At 41.6% G+C, this 22,728-nt stretch overlaps 2 protein-coding genes across 5 annotated transcripts in view; one reads left to right on the top strand and one right to left on the bottom strand.

Moving 5' to 3' along the window:
- Positions 1–22,728, bottom strand: part of FECH (ferrochelatase) — a 38,157-nt gene that overhangs the window by 2,452 nt on the left and 12,977 nt on the right. For all 4 annotated transcript variants that reach the window (XM_032152202.2, XM_032152201.2, XM_032152203.2 and 1 more), the window contains 7 exons: positions 21,941–22,060; positions 20,086–20,234; positions 14,730–14,864; positions 11,154–11,260; positions 7,428–7,526; positions 3,101–3,208; positions 2,517–2,681 (listed from right to left, as the gene is read on the bottom strand). In XM_032152202.2, coding sequence (XP_032008093.1) covers positions 2,517–2,681; positions 3,101–3,208; positions 7,428–7,526; positions 11,154–11,260; positions 14,730–14,864; positions 20,086–20,234; positions 21,941–22,038 — 861 coding nt within the window. In that variant the 5' untranslated portion in view covers positions 22,039–22,060. The remainder of the gene's footprint in view (positions 1–2,516; positions 2,682–3,100; positions 3,209–7,427; positions 7,527–11,153; positions 11,261–14,729; positions 14,865–20,085; positions 20,235–21,940; positions 22,061–22,728) is intronic.
- On the top strand, positions 18,607–18,938 carry LOC116468521 (large ribosomal subunit protein eL42-like). The gene has a single exon (XM_032152204.3). It carries the CDS (start codon positions 18,618–18,620, stop codon positions 18,936–18,938), a length of 321 nt encoding a protein of 106 aa, XP_032008095.1. The 5' UTR covers positions 18,607–18,617.

The raw sequence follows: 22,728 nt of genomic DNA, 5'->3' as shown, positions 1-22,728 counted from the left end.
AATTAACTTATTGACTATAAAATGTATATTGGACCTACACTGGATCCAATTCAGAGTTGGGTTTTAAAATATATTCTTTTTTTTTTTTTTTTGAGATGGAGTCTTGCTCTGTCACCCAGGCTGGAGTGCAATATTCTTTTTTTTTTTTTTTTTGAGATGGAGTCTTGCTCTGTCACCCAGGCTGGAGTGCAGTGGTGCAATCTCGGCTCACTGCAACCTCTGCCTCCCAGTTTCAAGGAATCATCCTGTCTCAGCCTCTCAAGTAGCTGAGATTACAGGCGCCCACCACCATGCCCAGCTAATTTTTGTGTTTTTGGTAGAGGCAAAGGCTGGCCTTGCCTCTACCACGTTGGCCAGGCTGGTCTTGAACTCCTGACCTCAAATGATCCACCTGCCTCGGCCTCCCAAAGTGCGAGGATTACAGGTGTGAGCCAATGAGTCTGGCCTGAAATATATTCTTATGGAGAAAAACCTAAAGGAAAACAGTGGGAGGATTGTTTCAGTACCATCCCTGCTCCAAGCTCCAAAAATATCCACTGCCTAATAACTGAAAATGGTCTAATTATGATTTACTCAGGTAGTTAGGATTCTTCTCTTTCCCTTTTCTTCTGACAGCTTTTCAATTACTTGATCTTTTATTTTTTATTTATTTTATTTTATTTATTTATTTATCTATCTATTTTTTTGAGAGGGAGTCTCGGTCTGTTACCCAGGCTGGAGTGCAGTAGTGCAATCTCAGCTCATTGCAACCTCGACCTCCCAGATTCAAGTGATTTTCCTGCCTCAGCCTCCCAAGTAGCTGGGATTACCGGTACATACCACCACGCTTGGCTAAGTTTTGTATTTTAGTAGAGATGGGGTTTCACCATGTTGGCCAGGCTGGTCTCAAACTCCTGACCTCAGGTGATCCACCTGCCTCGGCCTCCCAAAGTGCTGAGATTACAGGTGTGAACCACCACACCTGGCCTCAGTTACTTGATCTTTTAGATTAGCATTAACATCAGGAGACTGGCATGGGAAAAACATTGAGATTCAGCAAACACATGGATCTCAACTGAAGAGGCTGTATTCTCAAACTTCATATAAAAGTTACAACAGAATAAACAGTGTTGGCAAAGGGCATTCTCCAACAATGTTGATGGGAGAGTCAGCGATACACTGACTAGAAAAATATATATCAACACTGAAATTCCATGTGCACCTGTAGTCCCAGCTACTCAGGTAGCTGGGGAGAGGATCACCTGAGCCCGGGATTTTGAGGCTGCAGGGAGCTATGATTGTGCCACTGCACTCCAGCCTGGTTGATAGAGCCAGATTTCATCTCTAAGCAAATTTATAAAATCATAAGAAATTTAAAATAAAAAAACTGTTTTCCAAACATATTGGTATAAACTATATTTTCACTGAAGTTTTAGCAAGTTCACAATTAGCCAAGCTCATGGTGAGATACAGAAGGCATCTTTAAACAAAATCCATAAACAATGCTGCAACCGCTTCTTAGCCAATTACAACTTGCCTGCAAATACTGTGTCAGAACCACTGACAAGAAACTTAGGTGCTCCCTAACTTCACCCATGTCTGATTGATGTCCAGCATGGAAATTCATATTCCACGGGGGTCGGGTGTTGGCTCAAGTTCTCCCCACCCACTCTCTACCCTGCCCTACACATGCTGCCCAGTCCCAGAGAGCGTGAAGTCTCCTGCAGAATGGGCCTCCATCTATCACATTTGGAGTGACCAGGGCCAGAAACTCTGGCAGAGAGGGAGGAAAAGGTTTCTTGGGTCCCAGTGCTTCCACACTTCCCATAAAAATAAAGCTATAAATTGGAATAGGTTTTAGGCCGGCTCTCAAAAGCCAGGACATAGATGAACAACAGTTTTTCTCCGCCCTGAATGACAATTCACATCCATCTCATATTACAAGACACCAAAGATGGTATTTGTTATTTCAATAATCAGATTGATCACAACATGGCAGCAAACAGCTAATTAAGTGAGTGCATAAAAGAGGTCAAGGAAATCACACCGCACATTGCTTCCGCGTTCATTTCATGCTCTTCTGTTAAATGACAATGACTCCTATATGCCTTGACACTCAACAAGAAGCCATGTAATAATAGCCCTGAGTAAAGGTCATGATTAGGCAAAGAAATTATAAAACAATAAAATGTTTTCCTTTGGAATTAGTGAGAAGTAAATTTCTTTTTTCTTAAAGAAATATAGTTGTTATTACTTTTGAGTAGCCCAGTAACTCAAACTAAACAAAATGATGTCAGCCACAGTGATCCCCGGGGCACCTGGTTTAAGCAAAGCACAGGTTTCCCCTCCCACTGCATGGAATTAACTCAATGTGTTGAGATTATTACTCAGATGAAGTATTATTCAGGAGAATGAGGACACCGTACATGCAAACAAACACAGTAAACAATATTTCTGAATGATACATTAGTTAGTTGCAGAGAAAATTTCCTTTTAAAACAAGTCATGATGGGATAAAGGCAGATGGGTGCATTTACCTCCTTGGCTAAAACTTGAGAGTACTCGATGTCCAGCTCATACAGCGTTTCAATATGGTCGCTGGTAAATGCTATCGGAACCAAGAGGATATTCTTCCTCCCCCTCTCACAAAGCCCTTTGATAGATTCGTCTGTTTGAGGACCCAACCAGGGCATCGGACCAACCTATGCGAAAGATAGACGAATGCGTAAGTGGACCATGCCTCCTGATGGTCTGTAGTACCCCTATTTGCCCCCCTGGACACATGCACTGCCCACTGGGGGCAAGATCCACTCTTTACACTGGCTTGAATGGATTTTGATATTTTCACGTGGAAACTTGAATCCTAGAAGTTGCCTCAATATAAATAAATAACAGTTTCTGTCATTGCAGCTAAAGGTAAAATATTAAACCAATGGAGTGCCACGAGTCACTTGATTTCCCCTTCTATCTTACCCACTTGCAGAGTTCTTTCTGCCCATGGTAAGCAATCAGGTTATAGAAGAGCCTGTTTATGTGAAAGAGCCAAATCTAACCATTTTATAACTCATAAAATAAACTTTACCAAAAGAGCTGGCTGCCCGCCAGTGTGGAAGCCACCTACCTTAGATTGCCACACCAGTCGGTAGGGGTTGCAGTACCCCAGCCTTTCCATGACTTTTTGGACAGTGGCGCTTACCTCCTGAGGATATGGGTCGCCTCTGTTGACCACCTGCAGCAGAGACACAATGGGTGTTCAGTCATTAACACTGGGAAGGCCCCGAGAGCCTCTGACTATGTGCTGACACGGTGTGGGCCCTGGAACAAAGCCCTCCCTTTCTTCCTCCTGCACCAATGACGATATGGTCTGAGTTCAATCACCAAACTTCCTTAGTTCCACTTCTTCATCAGCCAAAGAAAAACACCGCAGTCAATCATCTCTAAGGTCCCTAAGAGGGTGGAGAATTCCATGTTCCATGTTATTCATGGGAGACTCACAAGATCTAACTAAAGAGGATGGTTCTCTCTCCCTCATCCAATATATGAAGAAGACACAGAAAAGCTGGGCAGGATGGGAACTTCTACCCTGGTGGTCACATGAGTAGTTGATTTCACAACAGGAACTGCAACAGTGCTGCATGGACAATGTACAGAACTGCTGGATTTATGGTAAACCCTGGTGGAATTAGAAGAGGAAAGCAGCAGCACATCACTGCAGGTTACAGGCACCTCCAAGTGTGTGACCTGCACCTTCCACTTCCTCTCTCCCCACTATTCCTGCAACAATGGACAACAGGCAAACACTCTGTGTACAGCAAATGTTTCATACATGATCCCTTGTTAATACCTCTGAAAATTTTCAACGCAAATTTTAATGCTTTAAATATTTACTGTGTACTGACTCCCTAGCCCTCGCCTGGCTTTATTTTCTTCTATAACATAAACTGCCTGCTTATCTACCATGCCATTTTCATATGTATTATGTTTATTATCTTTTCTCCCTACTCTTTGCAGACAAAGATTTTTCTCTGTTTTCTTCATTCCCATATCCTATGATATGGCTGGAAACAGTGCCTGGAATATAACAGGTGCTCAATAAATATTGGTGAAATGAAATATACTGATAGGTCGGGTGCAGTGGCTCACGCCTGTAATCCCAGCACTTTGGGAGGCCGAGGTGGGCTGATCGCCTGAGGTCAGGAGTTCGAGACCAGCCTGGCCAACATGGCGAAACCCTGTCTGTATTAAAAATACAAAGATTAGCCGGGTGTGGTGGCGCACACCTGTAATTCCAGCTACTCGGGAGGCTGAGGCAGAAGAATCACTTGAACTCAGGAGGCAGAAGTTGCAGTGAGCCGAGATTGCACCACTGCACTCCAGCCTGGGTGACAGAGCAAGACTCCATCTCAAAAACAAAAAATTATATATATATATATATACTGACAAACTATTTTATGATTATTACTACTGGTCTGTTTAAAAGCCATGGGAGGCATAAATGTAGACGGAATGAAGGAAACACAAAGCTGCCATTAGGACAGCAATGTGGTAATTACTACAAACATGATCTACCCATGGATGCTAAGATTAGGGGCAAAGTCTAAGGAATAACAGAATCTCTGTATTGTCTCAAAGTATCTCCTCCGAGATATTTTTAATTACAAAGAGAAAAATAGTAATTTTAGGATGGATCAACACAGCAGACACACCCTTAAACAGTGACCAGGGATCACATCACCAGTAGAAAAGCACACTGGCATCACAGACCCCCGGGTGTGATGCACAGAACAGGGCCCCGCACCCCTGTGGGTTCTTGCCAATGATGCATAACCGCAATCTAATCATGAGAAAACTTCAGACAAACCCAGATGGAGGGACGCACCACAAAACAACTGACATCCTAAAAATGACTCCTCAAAAATATCAACATGTGGTGGGGCGTGGTGCCTCACACCTATAACCTCAGCGCTTTGGGAGGCTGAGGTGGGTGGATCACCTGGGCCCAGGAGGTCGAGACCAGCCTGGGCAATATGGTGAAACCCCGTCTCTTCAAAAAATACAAATATTAGCCAGGTGAGGTGGTGTGCACCTGTAGTCCCAGTCGCTCAGGAGGCTGAGGTGAGAGGCTCACCCAAGTCTGGTAGGTTGAGGCTGCAGTGAGTCATGACTGCACCACAGCACACCAGCCTGAGTGACAGAGACCCTATCTCAAAAAGAAAAAAAAAACAAGGTGATGAAAGACAAGCCAAGTATCAGGACTGTCACAGATTGGAGGATGCTGAGGAAACCCCGCAGCCACACACAGTGTGGGACCCTGGACTGGGTCCTGGAAGAGAAAAAGGACATTTTTGGAAACACAAGTGGCATCCACATGAAGCCTGGAGTGCAGTTAATAGTATTGTGCCAGCACTGGTTTCTCCGCGTTGGTAACTGTACAATGGTTGTGTAAGATGTTAACACTGGGAGCGGCTGAGTAGAGGGTATATGTACTCTTTTAACTCTGTACTCTTTTAATCAGTTTTCTGTAAGTCTAAAAATTTCTTCAAAATAAAAAGTTTAAAAAGTTGTCAGAAGGGAACGTAGGGGAAGAGAAGAGTGTGCTAGATCAGTGTTCTTTCTCTACTCTCCAACTGTCCTCCCCATACCTGACTTATCCTTATGACATTGTGGCATTTCCCGGCCCCACAAGGACGCTCAAGCAGCAAAACCTGGAAGCAGCGTGCTCCGCCCCCAGGTGAAAGAATAAGGAAGCGAGGCCAGGGTGAGAGGAGGCAAGGCAGCACCTGGAATCCCCACATACAAAAATGGGTTTCGGCCGGGCACGGTGGCTCATGCCTGTGATCCCAGCACTTTGGGAGGCCAAGGTGAGTGGATCACTTGAGGTTGAGACCAATCTGGGCAACATGGTGAAACCCTGTCTCTACTAAAAATACAAAAAATTAGCCAGGCGTGGTTGCGTGTGCCTGTGGTCCCAGGTACTCAAGAGGCTGTGGCAGGAGAATCGCTTGAACCCAGGAGGTGGAGGCTATGGTGAGCTGTGATCACACCACTGCACTGCAGCCTGGGCAACACAGCGTGACCTGTCTCAAAAAAAAAGCAAAGCAAATGTGTTTGCTCCGGGCTGGTTCAAGAGCTTCCCTTCTGGCATCTCAGGCGAGGTCTCACCTTACCTAGGATGAGGTGGCAGGAGGATGGACACGTGAAAAGGATTGCATGACACCAGAAAAGGAAAAGCAAACCCATTAAAATAGGCAGGCTTCCAGAAGAGAGGAATTTATCTCCAGAGCCTCCTACCGCCCACACGCGGCCCAGCAGAGACGATGAGTGGAAAATCTGCAGAGGCTTGGCCCTAGTGGCCACCAGGGGGCGGTAAGGCCCAGTTACAAGCGTGGCCCAGACACTGAGGCTGACTCCATTCCCGACGTTGTTAAAACCTCAGTCACCCCTATGAAGATGTAATTATCCACCTCTCTGGGTTGGAAAGCCCTTGTTTTAGGATACAATGCTAGTCCTGAGCAGATGAAACTGTTTGCTTATTCCAAGTACTTCTATATATCATACAGTACACTAGCTTGATCATTCTTGTTTCTAACAATACAACAGCTATGGCACAGATTGTAGCATCTGGATGAATAGCCTAGTGTAATATGATGAACTAAGGAGCAGCCAGATCCCAACTTGATCCTCTATGTTCACTTGCAAAAATGTGGTCCTGAGTCAGCAAACTGCAATGGCTGCCTAACAAGTCCTGAGGACAAAAGCATGGGATCGAGAGTGCTTCGTCTGAATGGAGACCCTCCCACTCAACACACAGAAACATCGAGCTGAGCTCTGCTGACAGGGCAGGCAAAAGCAGCCTTCTCTTAACTGTCCCACTTATTAGAAAGTCTTATATATGAATATATTTTCAAGTTATCATTTTAAAGAAAAGAGGAGCTGGGTGTGGTGGCTCACACCTGTAATCCCAGTACTTTGGGAGGCCTGGGCGGGTGGATCACCTAAGGTCAGGAGTTCGAGACCAGCCTGGCCAACATGGTGAAACCCAGTCTCTACTAAAAATATAAAAAATTAGCCAGGCATGGTGGTAGGTGCCTGTAGTCCCAGCTACTTGGGAGGCTGAGACAAGAGAATTGCTTGAGCCCAGGAGGCAGAGGTTGCAGTGAGCCGAGATTGCACCACTGCACTCCAGCCTGGGCGACACAGCAAGACTCTGTTTCAAAAAAAAAAAAAGAAAAGAGGAAAAGATCTATTTACAACATTATAATTTGAATTCATTGTTATGAGGTTTTAAGAAGTGAGGCTAGTTAAGTTAGCACCAAGTCTGAGATTTGAGAATTCATTCTTGCACTGGGCTTAGGACATAATGGAAGCTGGACCCATTTTATACATTTAGAAAATGAAATCACCCAATCCTCTATCACTAGGTCATCCAAGAAAATGTTCTTACTTACAGACATCGGCAGTGAGTGAGCAGAAAACAGAATGACCACCTCGCTTCTCTTCTCAAGTGGAAAATGGTCCAGTTCCTTTAGAATATGATCTGCAAAGCACTGAGTGAGTAACAAGAAAGGAGGATAAAGAGGAAGGGAAAAAAGAAATGGAAGGAAAAAGAAAATATTTTTAAAATGAAGCCTACACCAAAAATCTCAGAGCAACCCTCAAAAATCAGAACTCTCTTTTTAAAAAAATTGCAAACAGTCCAGCCTCTCAGCATTGGTTTATCATCAAAATGGATCATAACAGTTTCAGGGGCCTAGGGAATTTGCTGGGAAACTTCTAAAGCTCGCTAATGGCTCACTGCAAATGCGCGCTGTGGATCTGCTTCCCCTCGGGAAGGACAGGGCACACTTCCAGATGGAAAGGAAACACAGATGGGAAGGAGAAGTTGTTTTAAGACCTCTCATTTGCTCCGTTAGCAGGAAAACAGCTTACAGGGTCTTTCTAAAGCCTCCTTAGTTTGGCTTTCAGGAATACCACATTAAATACATTAGTCAGGAATAGTAGGGAAATAAGAAAATGCTGTTCTATTTTTATAACATTTTCTTCTGAGCCTCGTATCCCCATCAAGTCAATTTTTATAAAAACCTTCACAACAACAGATGACAGGTGATACACACCCATTAAATTCACAGGGCGGGGAAAGATGTGGTAAACTTAGGGGCCCAGTCAGTCACATCTGTGGAACTTGGGAAAGAACATGGTTCCTGCCTCTCCCTCCAAACCTCTGTCCACCAGACCAGGGAGTTCCCTTCGTCTAGCCGGCACTTTGATTCACGTCGATAGGTGCTGAAATACCAGAACTGAAGGGGCTTTCTTTCATCTTATACTTTAATCATTCTCTGTCATTTGACTTATAAAAAATGCTACAAAAGACACAAATGGGTCAACTGACAAAATCAGAATATGAATGTAAATTAAGTAAAAGTTTAAATATTGACGTTAAATTTACTGAAGTTGAATGTTGTATTGTGGTTATGTAAGAGAATATTCCTGATTTTAGAAAACACACTTAAGTGTTTAGGTGTAGAGGATGGTGATATATGCATAACTTATTCTCATATGGGTCAGAAAAAAAAATCATGTATATACAAACACGGAGACACACATACATACACACACGGTGTATGTAAATGATAAAGCAAGTGGGATATACATGTTAATAACACATCAATAGGCCAGACGCAGTGGCTCACGCCAGTAATCCCAACACTTTGGGAGGCCAAGGTGGGAGGACTGCTGGAGCCCAGAAGTTCAAGACCACCCTGGGCAACATGGAAAGACCTAATCTCCACAAAATTTTTAAAAATTAGCAGGGCGTGATGGCACATGCCTGTGGTCCCAGCTACTCAGGAGGCTGAGGCGGGAGGACCGCTTGAGCCCAGGAAGTTAAGGCTGCAGTGAGCTATGATCGTTCCACTCAACTCCAGCCTGGGCAACAGAGTGAAACCCTGTCTCAAAATAATAATAATACAGTAATATAGGTAAAAGAGTAGATGAGAGTTCCTTATACTATCTTAATCTTGTAACTTTTCTGCGTATCTAAAATTATTTCTAAATTGTCCTTTGTAACTTTTTAAAAATTATAAAGGACAATTTATCATTAACATGTAAATCTGCACTTGTTGGTATTTTGATATATCAGTGGTCAGTGAAAACTATGGGATAAGCAAACTATTCCCTAATAAATATCGAGATATTATTAATCTTTCCAGAACTCTCAAAATTTGGTAAATAAATATCCTAAGGCATAAAATGGTACCTAAAGTTAAGTTCCCTTTTCAGAATTTATAATGTAAATTCTCAGTAAATGTGATAGGATTAGACACAAACAAAACCAATATTTTCTGGTCTTTGCAGTGTTTGGAAACTAAGGATGCTCAGAAAGGATTATTTTTGGACCTCAGCCTAGATAAGGAGGCCCACTGCAAGGTTTATACAGGAGCCTAGAAGATAAATTTGCTCCAATTAACCCAACAGCTAGATAAATACCGATATTAGAGAAAACAGTAATAAAATAATATTTGGAGCAATTACTACCTATGCCCAGTAGAAATGTGGATTCAAAACAGAATTTGTAGTTTTAAACTATATTTTTCATTTTAGTTTAGGGTTTTGTTTTCTGGTTTCCAAAAATGTCATAACGTATCCAAAGCTTAGTGTTTTTCTTTTCTCGGCTTGCAAAGCTGCAAGTAAAAACACAAATCATATGGCTTGCAACAGCCTCTAAGCCATCTTCAAAACTGAGGCGCCATGGGCAAGGAGAAGTGCTATTTAAATCACCTAAAACCCATCTGCGGTATTTTCTACTCCCAACCTCTCTGCAGAATGAAAGAGGCACCAAGCCTCTCAGAGCCTTCAATCACACCATCTAGGAGGGCAGATAAATGCCTCTAAAATTCCCTTTCATTTTATGAACAGAGACTTCCTCAGTTAAGAGACCTTTCCATCGTTTTGCTTCCCTCCTTTTCAAAGGGCTGAATTTTAATGCAAATCTAATTACTCACTTGATCAGGGCAGGCAGATGCTGTGCAGATCCCTCCATTCCCTGCTACCACATGTGAATGCTGACCTGAAACCCCCCTCCTTTCCAATCGCAGGCCTCCCAAAGCAAAACCCAGGCTGCTGGTGCTTCAGGCAGTACTGGCTGGACCCAGCAACACAGCCATCAATGGTGCACACAGAGACCACAACTACACCCACCCCTAAGGGTAAGCTCCTTCTTTTCACTTTTTACTTAAAATTGGATTTCAACCCAAATGTTAACCCTTTATATGCCTAAGGAACACTGCTCTGGGGAGAGCTGGCCTGATTTCAGTGATGTCTAGCACCATCTAGTGGTCACATATTTAAGTGACACCAGGCTTCTAAAGAAGTTGTTAGTTTTTTGCCAGGAGTCAGAAAACGTTCAAAGAGTTTTCTCTTTGAACGAAAAATAAAATGGATAAAATCTAAATGACTTAATATTTCCCCTACCTAAAATAACTCAAAAGCAGAAACTTCTACCAGCAGAACAAAATTATATTTGCATAATTTAGGGCAATATTTTACCAATTGCCCTCTCATATTTGATGGGCAGAAAAGAATATGGTAACATCAGTTCAAAGCTATTAACTTTAGAACTGTAATTTTAACTTATTCTCCTAAAATCAAGCATCTGTTAATAAAAATATTATAAACGTAAATTGTATAGAAGAAATATGAAATTTCTTTTAATATGTGAAACTTTCTCAATTGAAATGTTCAATTTATTTTCATGTCTCAGAACATGTAGATATATTACTTTTACATTATTAAAATCGTTTGACATTTTAAAGGATTTAGAAAATAGAAAATTTAATTCGTTGGTCAGTCACTCAACCTACAAATGTAAGTTAGCTGAAACACCATGCACAATCTTTAATGCTCTTCTGGTCATAGGAAACACAAAACTCAAAATATCATTTTGTTATGGTTTGGGACATTAATCCGAAGAAAGAAGAGTCTAGTCATTTTAATCTTTAAATGTATTTTCTCTTTTCATAATAAATCAAGAATATAATACTTTTATTTAATCCCAAACACACAATTTAAGCAAGGGAACAGTAAAGCTCAGAAGGACATCCACAAACCCAGAAGGGATGAGAAGCTGATTCACACTAGATGCTGGGGTGACAGGCAGCTGGCAAGCACTGGCTTACCTGGATGAGGAGGTGATGTGTGGGCCACCTGTCAATAGTGCTCCACTTCATCGTGGGCTTCCGTCCCACCTGATTATAGTATCTGTAAATGGCATTTAAGCTGCTGCCTGAAATATACAGACGCCACCTAGTAGATGCATTTTGATTATGGTGAAAATAAAAAACAGACTCATAAAGATAGTCTATATAAGTTTAAAGCAGGTAACTCCTTCTATACTGAATCAGTCTAATTACAATCATTTCAATACTCTAAAATGCATATAGATTCAACTACCCTGCAAAAGAAGATCACTAAAAAGCAATCAATTTCAATGGACTTTCAAAGATTATTGATGTCAGTTCTAGTGAAAAACAAAATGGCTGTAGAGTTATGAAATATAAGCAGTCATATTTGCAGGGACCAAGTCTTACAACTGAAAGTATGTTGGCCAGGCACGGTGGCTCACGCCTGTAATCCCAGCACTTTGGGAGGCCGAGGCTGGTGGATCACCTGAGGTTGGGAGTTTGACACCAGCCTGACCAACATGGAGAAACCCTGTCTCTACTAAAAAATACAAAATTAGCCAGGCATGGTGGTGCACCTGTAATCCTAGCTACTCGAGAGGCTGAGGTAGGAGAATCGCTTGAACCCAGGAGGCGGAGGTTGTGGTGAGCCGAGACTGCGCCATTGCACTCCAGCCTGGGCAACAAGAGCAAAACTCCATCACAAAAAAAAAAAAAAAAAAAAAAAAAGCTATGTTTTTTTTTTTCCAGTTACTAAGGTTATCAATCCCATTATAGGAAATGTATGGGATGGGAAAGAAAGCAAAAAAGAAACTGACCATTATCCCAGCATGCTAATTATAGTCATTGTTTTACTCTAATGTGGTTCTTTTTTTTCTTTATAGATGTTTTGTTTTACAAAGTTGTAATTTTTAATACATATGCAATTCTGCATGCTGAGTATTTTGAGCATCTTAATATTATGAAATAAATATTTTCCATGTTACGATAAAAGCTTTGTAACTATTGTTTGTTTGTTTGTGAGACGGAGTTTTGCTCTTGTTGCCCAGGCTGGAGTGCAGTGGCGCAATCTTGGCTCGCTGCAACCTCCACCTCTCGGGTTCAAGTGATTCTCCTGCCTCAGCCTCCCAAGTAGCTGGGATTACAGGCATGTGCCACCACGCCTGGCTAATTTTGTATTTTTAGTAGAGACAGAGTTTCTCCATGTTGGTCTGGCTGGTCTCAAACTCCCAACCTCAGGTAATCTGCCCGCCTGGGCCTCCCAAAATGCTGGGATTACAGGGGTGAGCCACCGCGCCCAGCATAACTATTGTTATTAATGGCCTCATGATAAGGAGAGAAAATTATTGAGGTTTCTGTGAGTTCTCATTCCCTAGAATAAGCTAAATGGACACCAAATCCTTACAAGTAATCTAATAAACTTATATTTCTAAGAGAGAGATGGAAATCATGAAAACTCAAAGCCTAAAGGAAGGCAGATAGTGTCAACCCAATGCAGCTTTTTCCTGTCTAGGGGAGTTAGCATTGGGGTCATACCTGAATCCTATGAAACCAAGCCTAACACACAGCCTCTTCCTCAATCTTAACATAGGGCAAGTCCCAAAACATTTCCATGCTTTCCATCACCAATCCACTGGGCTCTCTAACTATAAGAACTGTTAGTTGGGTTTCCAATTTAAAATGTTAGTCAGGAGAGAGCATATTTTAAATCAAATATACTCTCAGACTAAGACTCAACTTCCAAAAAGATAAATAGGTTCAATTTTGGTGAGTAGAATACAGTGAATCAGAAGAATTCAAATGGACTCCATTCAAGGTTCAAAAACAATCTCTCCAGAAATCAAAAAGTTGTCACCACCATATCCACATTACCGATCACACTTCACAGGTGGATATCATTTTCATATGTGCAAGGGGGCATTTGGAAGCTACGTTAGCTCTTTCAGGTTGTGTGGAAACATTCAACAAACAACCCAAAAAAGTCATTAAGAAGGAGAAAATGTGACTGAGAAATGTGTTTGTGATAAAGAGATACACTGGCTCTGCCACAATAGTGCATGTCTAAAAGATACAACAGATAAACAGCACTTGAGTGGCCTCGAAGAATTAATGTACTTCCCAAAGCCTTCCACAACTTGGATATACGGATGTACTTGTCCTTATATGAGATACACTCAAGGAAAACTAAGCATACGCTGAAGTTTTGCATACACTGTCACTTGGTAGAGCCAGCCCTGAAATAAAAACCATAGTCAATCTTCTGTCATGTAAATAACAATGTTCTTAATTTATCTAATTGTGAGAGCAGCCATTTACATATTGAGGTATATTTCTTAAAACAAGGCAAAAGTAGAGCTTAAAAATTCATAAAATCTGACTCCTTCTCCAGTGACATATGACCAGACATTTTGAAGTTGTAGTGGTGCATTTCAAAAAGAAAAATAATAATTCAGGCCGAGTGCAGTGGCTCACGCCTGTAATCCCAGCGCTTTAGGAGGCTGAGGTGGGTGGATCATTTGTGGCCAGGATTTTGAGACCAGCCTGGCCAACATGGTGAAACCCCATCTCTACCAAAAATACACAAATTAGCCAAGCATGGTGGCACATGCCTGTAATCCCAGCTACTCAGGAGGCTGAGGCAGGAGAATCACTTGAACCCAGGAGATGGAGGTTGCAATGACAGAGCGAGACACCGCCTCAGAAAAAAAAAAAAAAGAAGAAAGGAATGATAATTCAAACTCTCGAGGGTATCTGAGAACTCAGGCATTTTAATGGGTTCTCTGAACAAATATTTAAGGCACGTAACAAGCTTTGACTTTTTCCAACAGCCTTTTGATTCTCCTTATGGTTATAGAAATGATAAACATTAATATCCAAAAGCAATTTGGGACGAAGAATGTGCTGACTTTAATCCTTGCAATGGAATGCAAACAAATATATCTGTGGGTGACAGTAGCAGCTTTGCCTACAATGAATGATACACAGATTGCCAAACACCGATTATTCCCCAGCTCCAGTTAAATACACAGAAAACAACAAGCAGTAACATTTTCCAAAATCAAGAATACGGAAAATTTTGCAAAGGGAACCCCAAACTGGGCTTTAGTTTTACCAGCAACCAACTCATAACTGAAGCAAAACAACAACAACAGCAACAAAATATCAGTATTTCCCATGTTGTATGGGCATCTTTGCTTTCAAAATGCGAACAGTTACAATCTTTGCTACATCAGTAAGAAAATCTGGGTAGCCATAAAAAGGTTTATCACACAAACCTAGAGTCTTAAGGTTCATTACTGATCCATTACACAATGGCATTAAAGCACTGAACACTTACAGCCACTGCCTACCACCCACGCCATTTGTAATTCCCAGCCAAGTGGCCAATAATTCAAGGGACAGATGGACCATGAGATTTCAAATGGACTGACCTGAACTCTCGTGTTTAAAGAAGACAGGTTGAATTTGCCATTCAAATTGCAAATGATTCATCCTTCCCTTCAGTACTTGGACTCCTTGGTTATTTTTGCCAGCACCGTATCTACCTCTCCACTGTCAGAGAGATGCCCTTACCTGTGGTGGAGCAGCTGTACTGTGGATACTGTGTGAAAGCAATAGCCCTTTCTAGGCCATCTCTCTCCATCTCTTCAATTGCTTCTTCTGTTAAAGGATGCACATACCGAAATCCAATATAGTATTTGTGAGGGGCTATTAGGAAGCACATGTGGAAAGGAGAAAGTGTTAATCTTTATATAGAATCCTCAGAGTCACCAAACATAATGCAATGCCCAGAACAAAGAACAGTTCATGTAATTTCCTACGGCACTGACGGTGAAGGCAAGTTTAGCATATTCCTTGGATCTTATCCACTCTTCAGCTGGTATGTGGACTTTTAATCATGACTTTCTAGGATCAGTACCCCACCCACAGACCTTTACTGCACAGTGGTTTTTAAAACTCAAACTTCTCTTCCTAATTCTCTGTTCTTGGCTGGCATAAGAGAGCCTCAAGAGAAAGGAGGAAAAAACAACACTTATTCTAAAATATAACTTCCCCTTGCATACCAGATACTATGGTAGACACTGGGCATTATTTTTTTAATCATTTAAACCTGATTTTTCAGATAAGGAAACAGAGACTCTGAAGGTTAACTGAACTACCCAAAGTCATACCTTGCAGGTGGTTGAGCTGGAATTAGAGCCTGGGTTTCCCACCCCATGCTTCTCACTCCTCCCAGGCCCCCCACCTCACCCTGCTCCTATTACCCAGTTCCCTGAACCCCCAGGCCACTTCGTTTATATAAAAAAAATGCAAGAGCTCTTGGATACGTAAAAAAATTCATTGATAACAAATGATTAAAATGATTCTCCTCATTACACATATGAAACAGTGCTTAATTTGGAGGTGCCACGTGGGATTGAAAGCCATTGTTCTTGGTACCTAAATGGCCCACGCCCGCTGCATATCCTCATGTTCTTTCCCTGTCCTTTCTCTGTCCTTTCACGAATACCCTCCTCTATCTTCTTTACCCTCCCGCATCTTCCTTTCCTGCAGTTCAAAAACATCCACACCACGCAATTGCTTAAGCATGTATAAAGTCATAAAACTACCAGTTTCCTAAACTTACTTAGTCTTGTTTCCTTGCCTTTTCATAGGATTACATATAACTTACACTCAGGGATGACAGTGAGAATCACTACATGAATGTCAGGTAATAATAAGACCATGATAATGTCACTGTCCAAAGCATCAGCAGGGGCTGCAACTACGAATGTGACATAAATTGCCACAAGAAACATTTAGGTTAAAGTGAAGGAAAAGATGGGACTTTATCTCATTTATACCTAGATATATACAAGGATGACATTCCTCCTAACTTGACCCAGAGAACTAAGGGCCAATGGAACACATTCCCAAGGGAGAAGCAGAATGCTGTTAGGTGAGAGAAGCATATGTGTGCACAGAAAGGCTGGTTGGACTCAGTATTCTCTGGTTGGGTACTGCAAAAAAGAGGAAGCAAGTAAAACTGAATCATTTTTAGCGCTCTGTCCATTTTCAGGCCACCAATTTCATGCTGTCTTGCATAAAATGGTGACTAGCAGTTAAAACATATCAGAGGACATGATCCCATAAGCAAACTCCAAATGACTGATTGCTCAAAGATTATGTGCTTTGTGCTAAAAACTGCCAACTATTACAATACCATCAAATCCCTTGAAGCAACTCTTGGTGATCTGAGCTGAGGTTTAGCAAGCAAGTGGAAACTGCTTTCAAATCTACTTTGAAACAAAACGATGATCAGAATGATATCCCCAATGCTGCAGGTCAACCAGCTTCTCACATTTTCTTTTCGCCTGTCCAGTATCTGAAGGTTACAGTCTAAATGCCTGGGGTCTGGGAGTTCCTCAAATCGTGCATACTAAGAGGTAGAAAGCCTGTACTTGCAGATAAAGACAGGGCAGGTGGCCACATTTTAAAGTGAGACAGAGTAAAATACCCTGGAAAGAACTGATAATGTTTTCTAAATGCTTTCTAAAGACAACCTGTAAACACATATTGGAGAAAAGCAGCAATGTACTCTCCAACTGGGCATATCCTGAGGAACCAACAAACAGTGTTCACGAAGGACCCGTGTCCATCAGGGTGGGTTTCACAATGCAGCTGGCTGTCCCTGGAAGGACGCAGGGATAGGAAGGAGACTCTCTGATGTTAACCAGTGCCACATCTCGTGGGCACATCTGGCCAGAGTGAGCCCAAAACACATCACTCACTGGCCTAGCCTAGGTACCCACAGAGCAGCTGTTCAATGAACAGTCTTCAGCGAGAACTACTAAAAGACAGAGAAACTAGATTTTTAAACAGCAAAAACTTCACTAATTTAGCATGTATAATAGTTCAAATGTCCGATTTGTACATGATTTTTTGAAAGAAAAGTTTGAAATATGTATCAAATGCTTCTTAATTTGTATCAGATCATGAACCCTGTGCCAATGATGAATTAAAAAGCTCACGTATATTGAATTTTTGTCACGTTAATGCCTTTCAGGATTATCTCATTTAATTTTCACAAGGATCTAGGAGTTGGGTTCTGTTACCATCCCCATTTTCTAGCTAAGGCTTAGTGAAGTAAGTAAACTGCCTGAACCAGAGCAGGGAAGCCAATACCATCAGAGAATAGAACCCATACTCCTACCCATGCTGCATCCGGAAAAGAACAGAATTATTTCATGAGCAGCCCTTACTTACAACTTCACTAAAAGCAGTTACAAGCTTACTCCCTTACAAATTATAATTTGTAAAGCATATTTGAGATTTAGACTTTGCATCACAGGATTACACTTCTCGTCTATTTCCATATCTATTCTCTACATTTCTGCAATGCAATGTACTACATGAAACCATTTCCTGATATAACTCACTGTCTTAGTTAACTGGTCAATTCTATGAAACCAGTGCAAGTCTCAAAACATCCACACTGGCTACCAAGCAACAACCACTTCCCTAAAAAATGACAGCATGAAACATGTTTATCTGTTTGCAATCATCACATTTTCTGGCCTAAAGAGAATTTTTCTTAATAGAAATAAATGAATAGACATAGTTCAAAAGTAAACTTTACAACTGGATAGGAAAGAAAGGATCAGAAGGGAAAAGGAATAAGAAGGAGATGGAGAGGTACCCCAGCAGCCTCACCAGAGACAGGAGGTGGCGGGAAGGATGCCCTTCTGTCTGTATTGCTTTTTCAAGTCTGACAACTCTACCAGAGCTTTAACTCCTGGGCTCAAGCAATCCTTCTGCCTCAGCCTCCCAAACAGCTGGGATGTGCCCCACCCCCATGCTCACTGGGGTTCTTTATACTGATGGGTACTACAGTAACATAAAAACAGGAAAAATGGGAACCTGTCTGCCTCCTCTTCCTACTGAAGACAGCATAGCCAATTGCAAATCTGGTTCATAATAAACCTTTTTTTTTTTCTGAGACAGGGTTCACTCTGTTTCCCAGGCCGGAATGCAATGGCACGATCATGGCTCACTGCAGCTTCAACCTCCCTGGCTCAAGCGATCCTTCCACCTCAGCCTCACAAATAGCTGGGCCTACAGGCGTGTACCACCATGCCTAATTGTTGTTGCTGTTGTTGTTGTTGTTGTTGTGTGTGTGTGTGTGTGTGTGTGTGTGTAGACAGAGTTTCACCATGTTGCTCAGGCTGGTCTCGAACTCCTGGGCTCAAGCGATCCACCTGCCTTGGCCTCCCAAAGTGCTAGGATTACAGGTGTGGGCCACCGTGCCAGGCCCACAGGAAACCTCTGATCATGATAAACTGTTAATGACTGGAGTTTGTTCTCTATTAAGTAGGTGTGAATGGAGGGCTGACATTTTAAAGGTGCACTGCGGCATGCACGGAGGAACTGCATAAGAAATGCCCTTGAGCCGCTTTCCATGCTGATAGCGCTCACACAAGCATGGTTAACGTCCCTAAAACCCACCGGACTTTCTGTAAGAAGTGTGGCAAGCACCAACCCCATAAAGTGACACAGTACAAGAAGGGCAAGGATTCTCTGTATGCCCAGGGAAAGCAGCATTATGACAGGAAGCAGAGTGGCTATGGTGGGCAAACTAAGCCGATTTTCCGGAAAAAGGCTAAAACTACAAAGAAGATTGTGCTAAGGCTTGAGTGCATTGAGCCCAAGTGCAGATCTGAGAGAATGCTGGCTATGAAAAGATGCAAGCATTTTGAACTGAGAGGAGATAAGAAGAGAAAGGGCCAAGTGATCCAGTTCTAAGTGTCATCTTTTATTATGAAGACAATAAAATCATGAGTTTATATTCACTTCAAAAAAAAAAAAAAGAAAGAAAGAAATGCCCTTGAGCCACAGCTGAAAGCAGGAAGCAAGCCGAATATGCAGAGGCACAGTTGAACAATTTTCGAAGTGAGGTGATCTGAGAAGGGGCCAGGGCCCTTTGTTACTTTGTGCCATGGGAACCGGTGGATTCTGAGAGCAGCTGGAGTGGATGCTTACTCGGTGATGTCAGAAAAGAGTGAAATGCTCCTTTTGGTCCTGCCTAGTGGAGCTGTTCTCCTTGAGGGTTCCCAGTGTCACACACCTATGCTGATCCCAAAGCTCTAAGATGTATTTGCAATGAATGTAATTCATGTGTCCTAAGATGTACATTTTTTTGGTTTTAACATTTCTCGTATCAGTCCAGTCTACAACAGACGGTGTCTTAAAATTAACTGGTAGTGCTTTTGTGTCTTAGTATTATACAAAAACAGGGTGTCCTGCCATCAATTGTGTCTTCGATGTGTTTAATACAGCATTTTTACTTCATCCATGCATTTAGTGGTTCATTCTGCACACTATTATTCTGGATAGAGGTTCTCAGATGTGCATAATCCTCTTTTTGGTGCCACGTCCAACAAGGACCTTCAATACCTTACGATGGTGGTATTCTGAGAGCTGAAAGCATCACTGCGAGTTGCTTAGTGTCCTGTGGCTTCCATGATAGCTAGCTAATACTGCTCTAAATATTCTAATCAGCTATCCAACCAGAAAGAAAAGGCAATAGCAGGAGCCTCAATCCATTTCCCAAAGATTTCTTTCCAGTGTAATGACATATGCATCTTTTATTCATGGTATGTTGCTTATGCCTTATACTCTAGCTCAACTTAACAAACATCTCGAACTTCCTTTTGAAACTCACATCCCAAATCCTTAGCTTTTTTTACTTGTAATGTAAGAAGTCACAGCAAAGGCTAAAGGTCAAGGGATAATGCCTGGAGACCTAAATTAAGTGACTATGTATTATGTAGAAACACCACAAATTGAGTTGCCAGTACATATGAAGCATTTAGCATCTACTACTCTTTTGAATTTCATAACTACTTCGAAAGAACTAATCTAGTTAAATGTTAACGAAGAAACACCATACCTGTGTTGGAGGACAGTTCATCCAGCAGCTTCACCATGCCCTCTCCCTGCTTGGAAGTCCATATCTTGATGGGGGATCCGCCTCCAATCCTGCGGTACTGCTCTTGAATCTTGGGGGTTCGGCGTTTGGCGATGAATGGTGCCAGCTTACTAAATCATTTAACATACAGGTAAGTGGATTTTATTCCACCTTAGCAACCTGAGAAATGTTTTCTACTCAATAAAAAAAAAATAAGCAAAATTTTAGAGAGCCTAACAAGATTAAGCCTTTAAAACAGAAGCTTGAGGTCATTGACAATAGCCAGCTCTCTTGTTGTAGAATAAGGAGCTAAAGCTATACCCTCTCTGAGGAATACCCAGCTGTGCTCCACAAGCTATTCCAGTAGCACACCTGAAGATTCAGGACACACAACACCCATGCAGAGAACCCTGGATGTGTGCTAGCTACTAGCGTAACACATTTTGATCCCACACCTAACGAGAACTAGGATATAAGACAAATGAAGTAGACATTTCTCTTAATTTAAAAAATAAAGTCTATTAATCTTATAGATACACTTGCATATAGGAGCAAAGATGTATGCATAAGAATGTTCACTGCAACACTGTAAACGACCTAATTGTCCACCATGAAGCATGGATTAAACAAATTAAGTTACAGCCATATGATGCAATTCTAAATAGTAATCAAAAAAATGAGCCAGACCTATATATCGATATAATGTTATGAAACAAGATACAGTGTTAATTTTACACATTCACAATAGCAAAGACTTGGAACCAATCCAAATGTCCACCAATGATAGACTGGATTAAGAAAATGTGGCACATATACACCATGGAATACTATGCAGCCATAAAAAAGGATGAGTTCATGTCCTTTGTAGGGACATGGATGAAGCTGGAAACCATCATTCTCAGCAAACTATCGCAAGGACAAAAAACCAAACACCGCATGTTCTCACTCATAGGTGGGAATTGAACAATGAGAACACTTGGACACAGGAAGCGGAACATCACACACCAGGGCCTGTCGTGGAGTGGGGGGAGAGGGGAGGGATAGCATTAGGAGATATACCTAATGTAAATGACGAGTTAATGGCTGCAGCACACCAACACGACACATGTATACATACGTTATAAAAAATAAAATAAAATAAAGTTTCAAATATAGTACATAAGTACCTTCACATTTGTGTAACAAAGTGGGGGACGGTGTGTGTGTATGTATGTATGTGCGTGTGTGTGTGTATGTATGTGTATGCTTGGATATGCACGGACTATTTCCAGATATAACAGCACTTTCCTCCAGGTGGATAACTGGGAGTGCAAGGTGAAAGGGACACTTGCCTTTTACTGTAATTACTTTTATACTATTTGTAGTTTTTATCGCATGCATGTATTAATTTTTCATAATAAAATTCTATTTTGAAAGAAAAAGGAGAGAAGGAAGAAGGGAAAGAAGGATGAAAGGAAAAGAAGGGCAGCAACAATCCATATTTATAGTACAAATGAATAATAATCATTGCTTCCCTGAGTGTTAATCAGCCGTTAAGTGCCAAGTACAAATATATCTTTAAAAATCTTTAAAGGTACTTAGGCTATGTCAAGACAACTGCAACTTCCAGGGCTCTGGGGAGCAAAGGGCTCAAGGAGAATCCTCACTAACTTATTTGCTCTCTCCCCCTGCAATTTTCTGATATCATATCCTTCTGATATCCAATAGAAAACAATGCTGCTGTTTAACCATTACCAGATATGCATTAAAACTATTTACTGGTTTGAAACTACAGAATTGAGAGACACATGTCAATGTAGTGCCAAGGTTATAATCAAGGTGTTTATATATATCTCACTTCTGAATAGGAAGTGTCATGAGGTCTCGGTCCAAGAAGAGTCTCAGAAGGAAGTCGTGAACATCTCCAAGAGTTTCAGGGCCTCCCATGTTTAGCATTAATATTCCAGTTTTCGGCTTCCTATATAAAATAAAATACAACAGTTGATTTGTCACACTTCTTATTTTCTTCCAGGGTGGAATCTTGGTTCAGCCAGCAAAGTCTTATCTAATCTGTTCCGTACAAAGGTAAATACTACAGCTCTTTTCACTGCCATCACATGGATACCTATTCAGGGACATCTGTGGCCTCCAGTTCCCCATGGTCCCAGCTCAGACTCGGACCTTTGTCTTTTGGCTTAATCCATGATATCAGTCTTCACTCAGCTGGAAATGTTTCCCTTTTAAAGTCTCAGCCTGAACAGAGATCGAATCTTTAGGGACTGGGAGTCAAGGTAGAAATCTAAAATTGTCCTGCGGCTAAAGCACCTGTACATGTGAATGCCATATGAATACAGAGGTTACCTGACCTCTCCCAACTTGAGGTTTCCTCATCTGGAAAACAGCACCCACCACCTACTCAAAATGCTGTTTTGAGAGTTCAGTGGGTAACATCTTCAGTCACTTAGCACGTGCTGGCACACAGTAAGTTCTACTCTACACAGGGCAGGGTTCCCTCATAATTTTAAACCTCCACAGTCCAATACCAGCCCATCCCCACTCTTGCATCTGCTCCTGTCTCTTTAGTCAAGTATTAAATTAAATGACTACTGACTGAAATTATTTTTTACATTTTATTTTTGAAATGGA

Source organism: Hylobates moloch, unplaced genomic scaffold, assembly GCF_009828535.3.
Source record: "Hylobates moloch isolate HMO894 unplaced genomic scaffold, HMol_V3 SCAFFOLD_5, whole genome shotgun sequence".
NCBI lineage: Eukaryota > Metazoa > Chordata > Mammalia > Primates > Hylobatidae > Hylobates > Hylobates moloch.
This window is presented reverse-complemented; position numbering and strand designations above follow the sequence as displayed.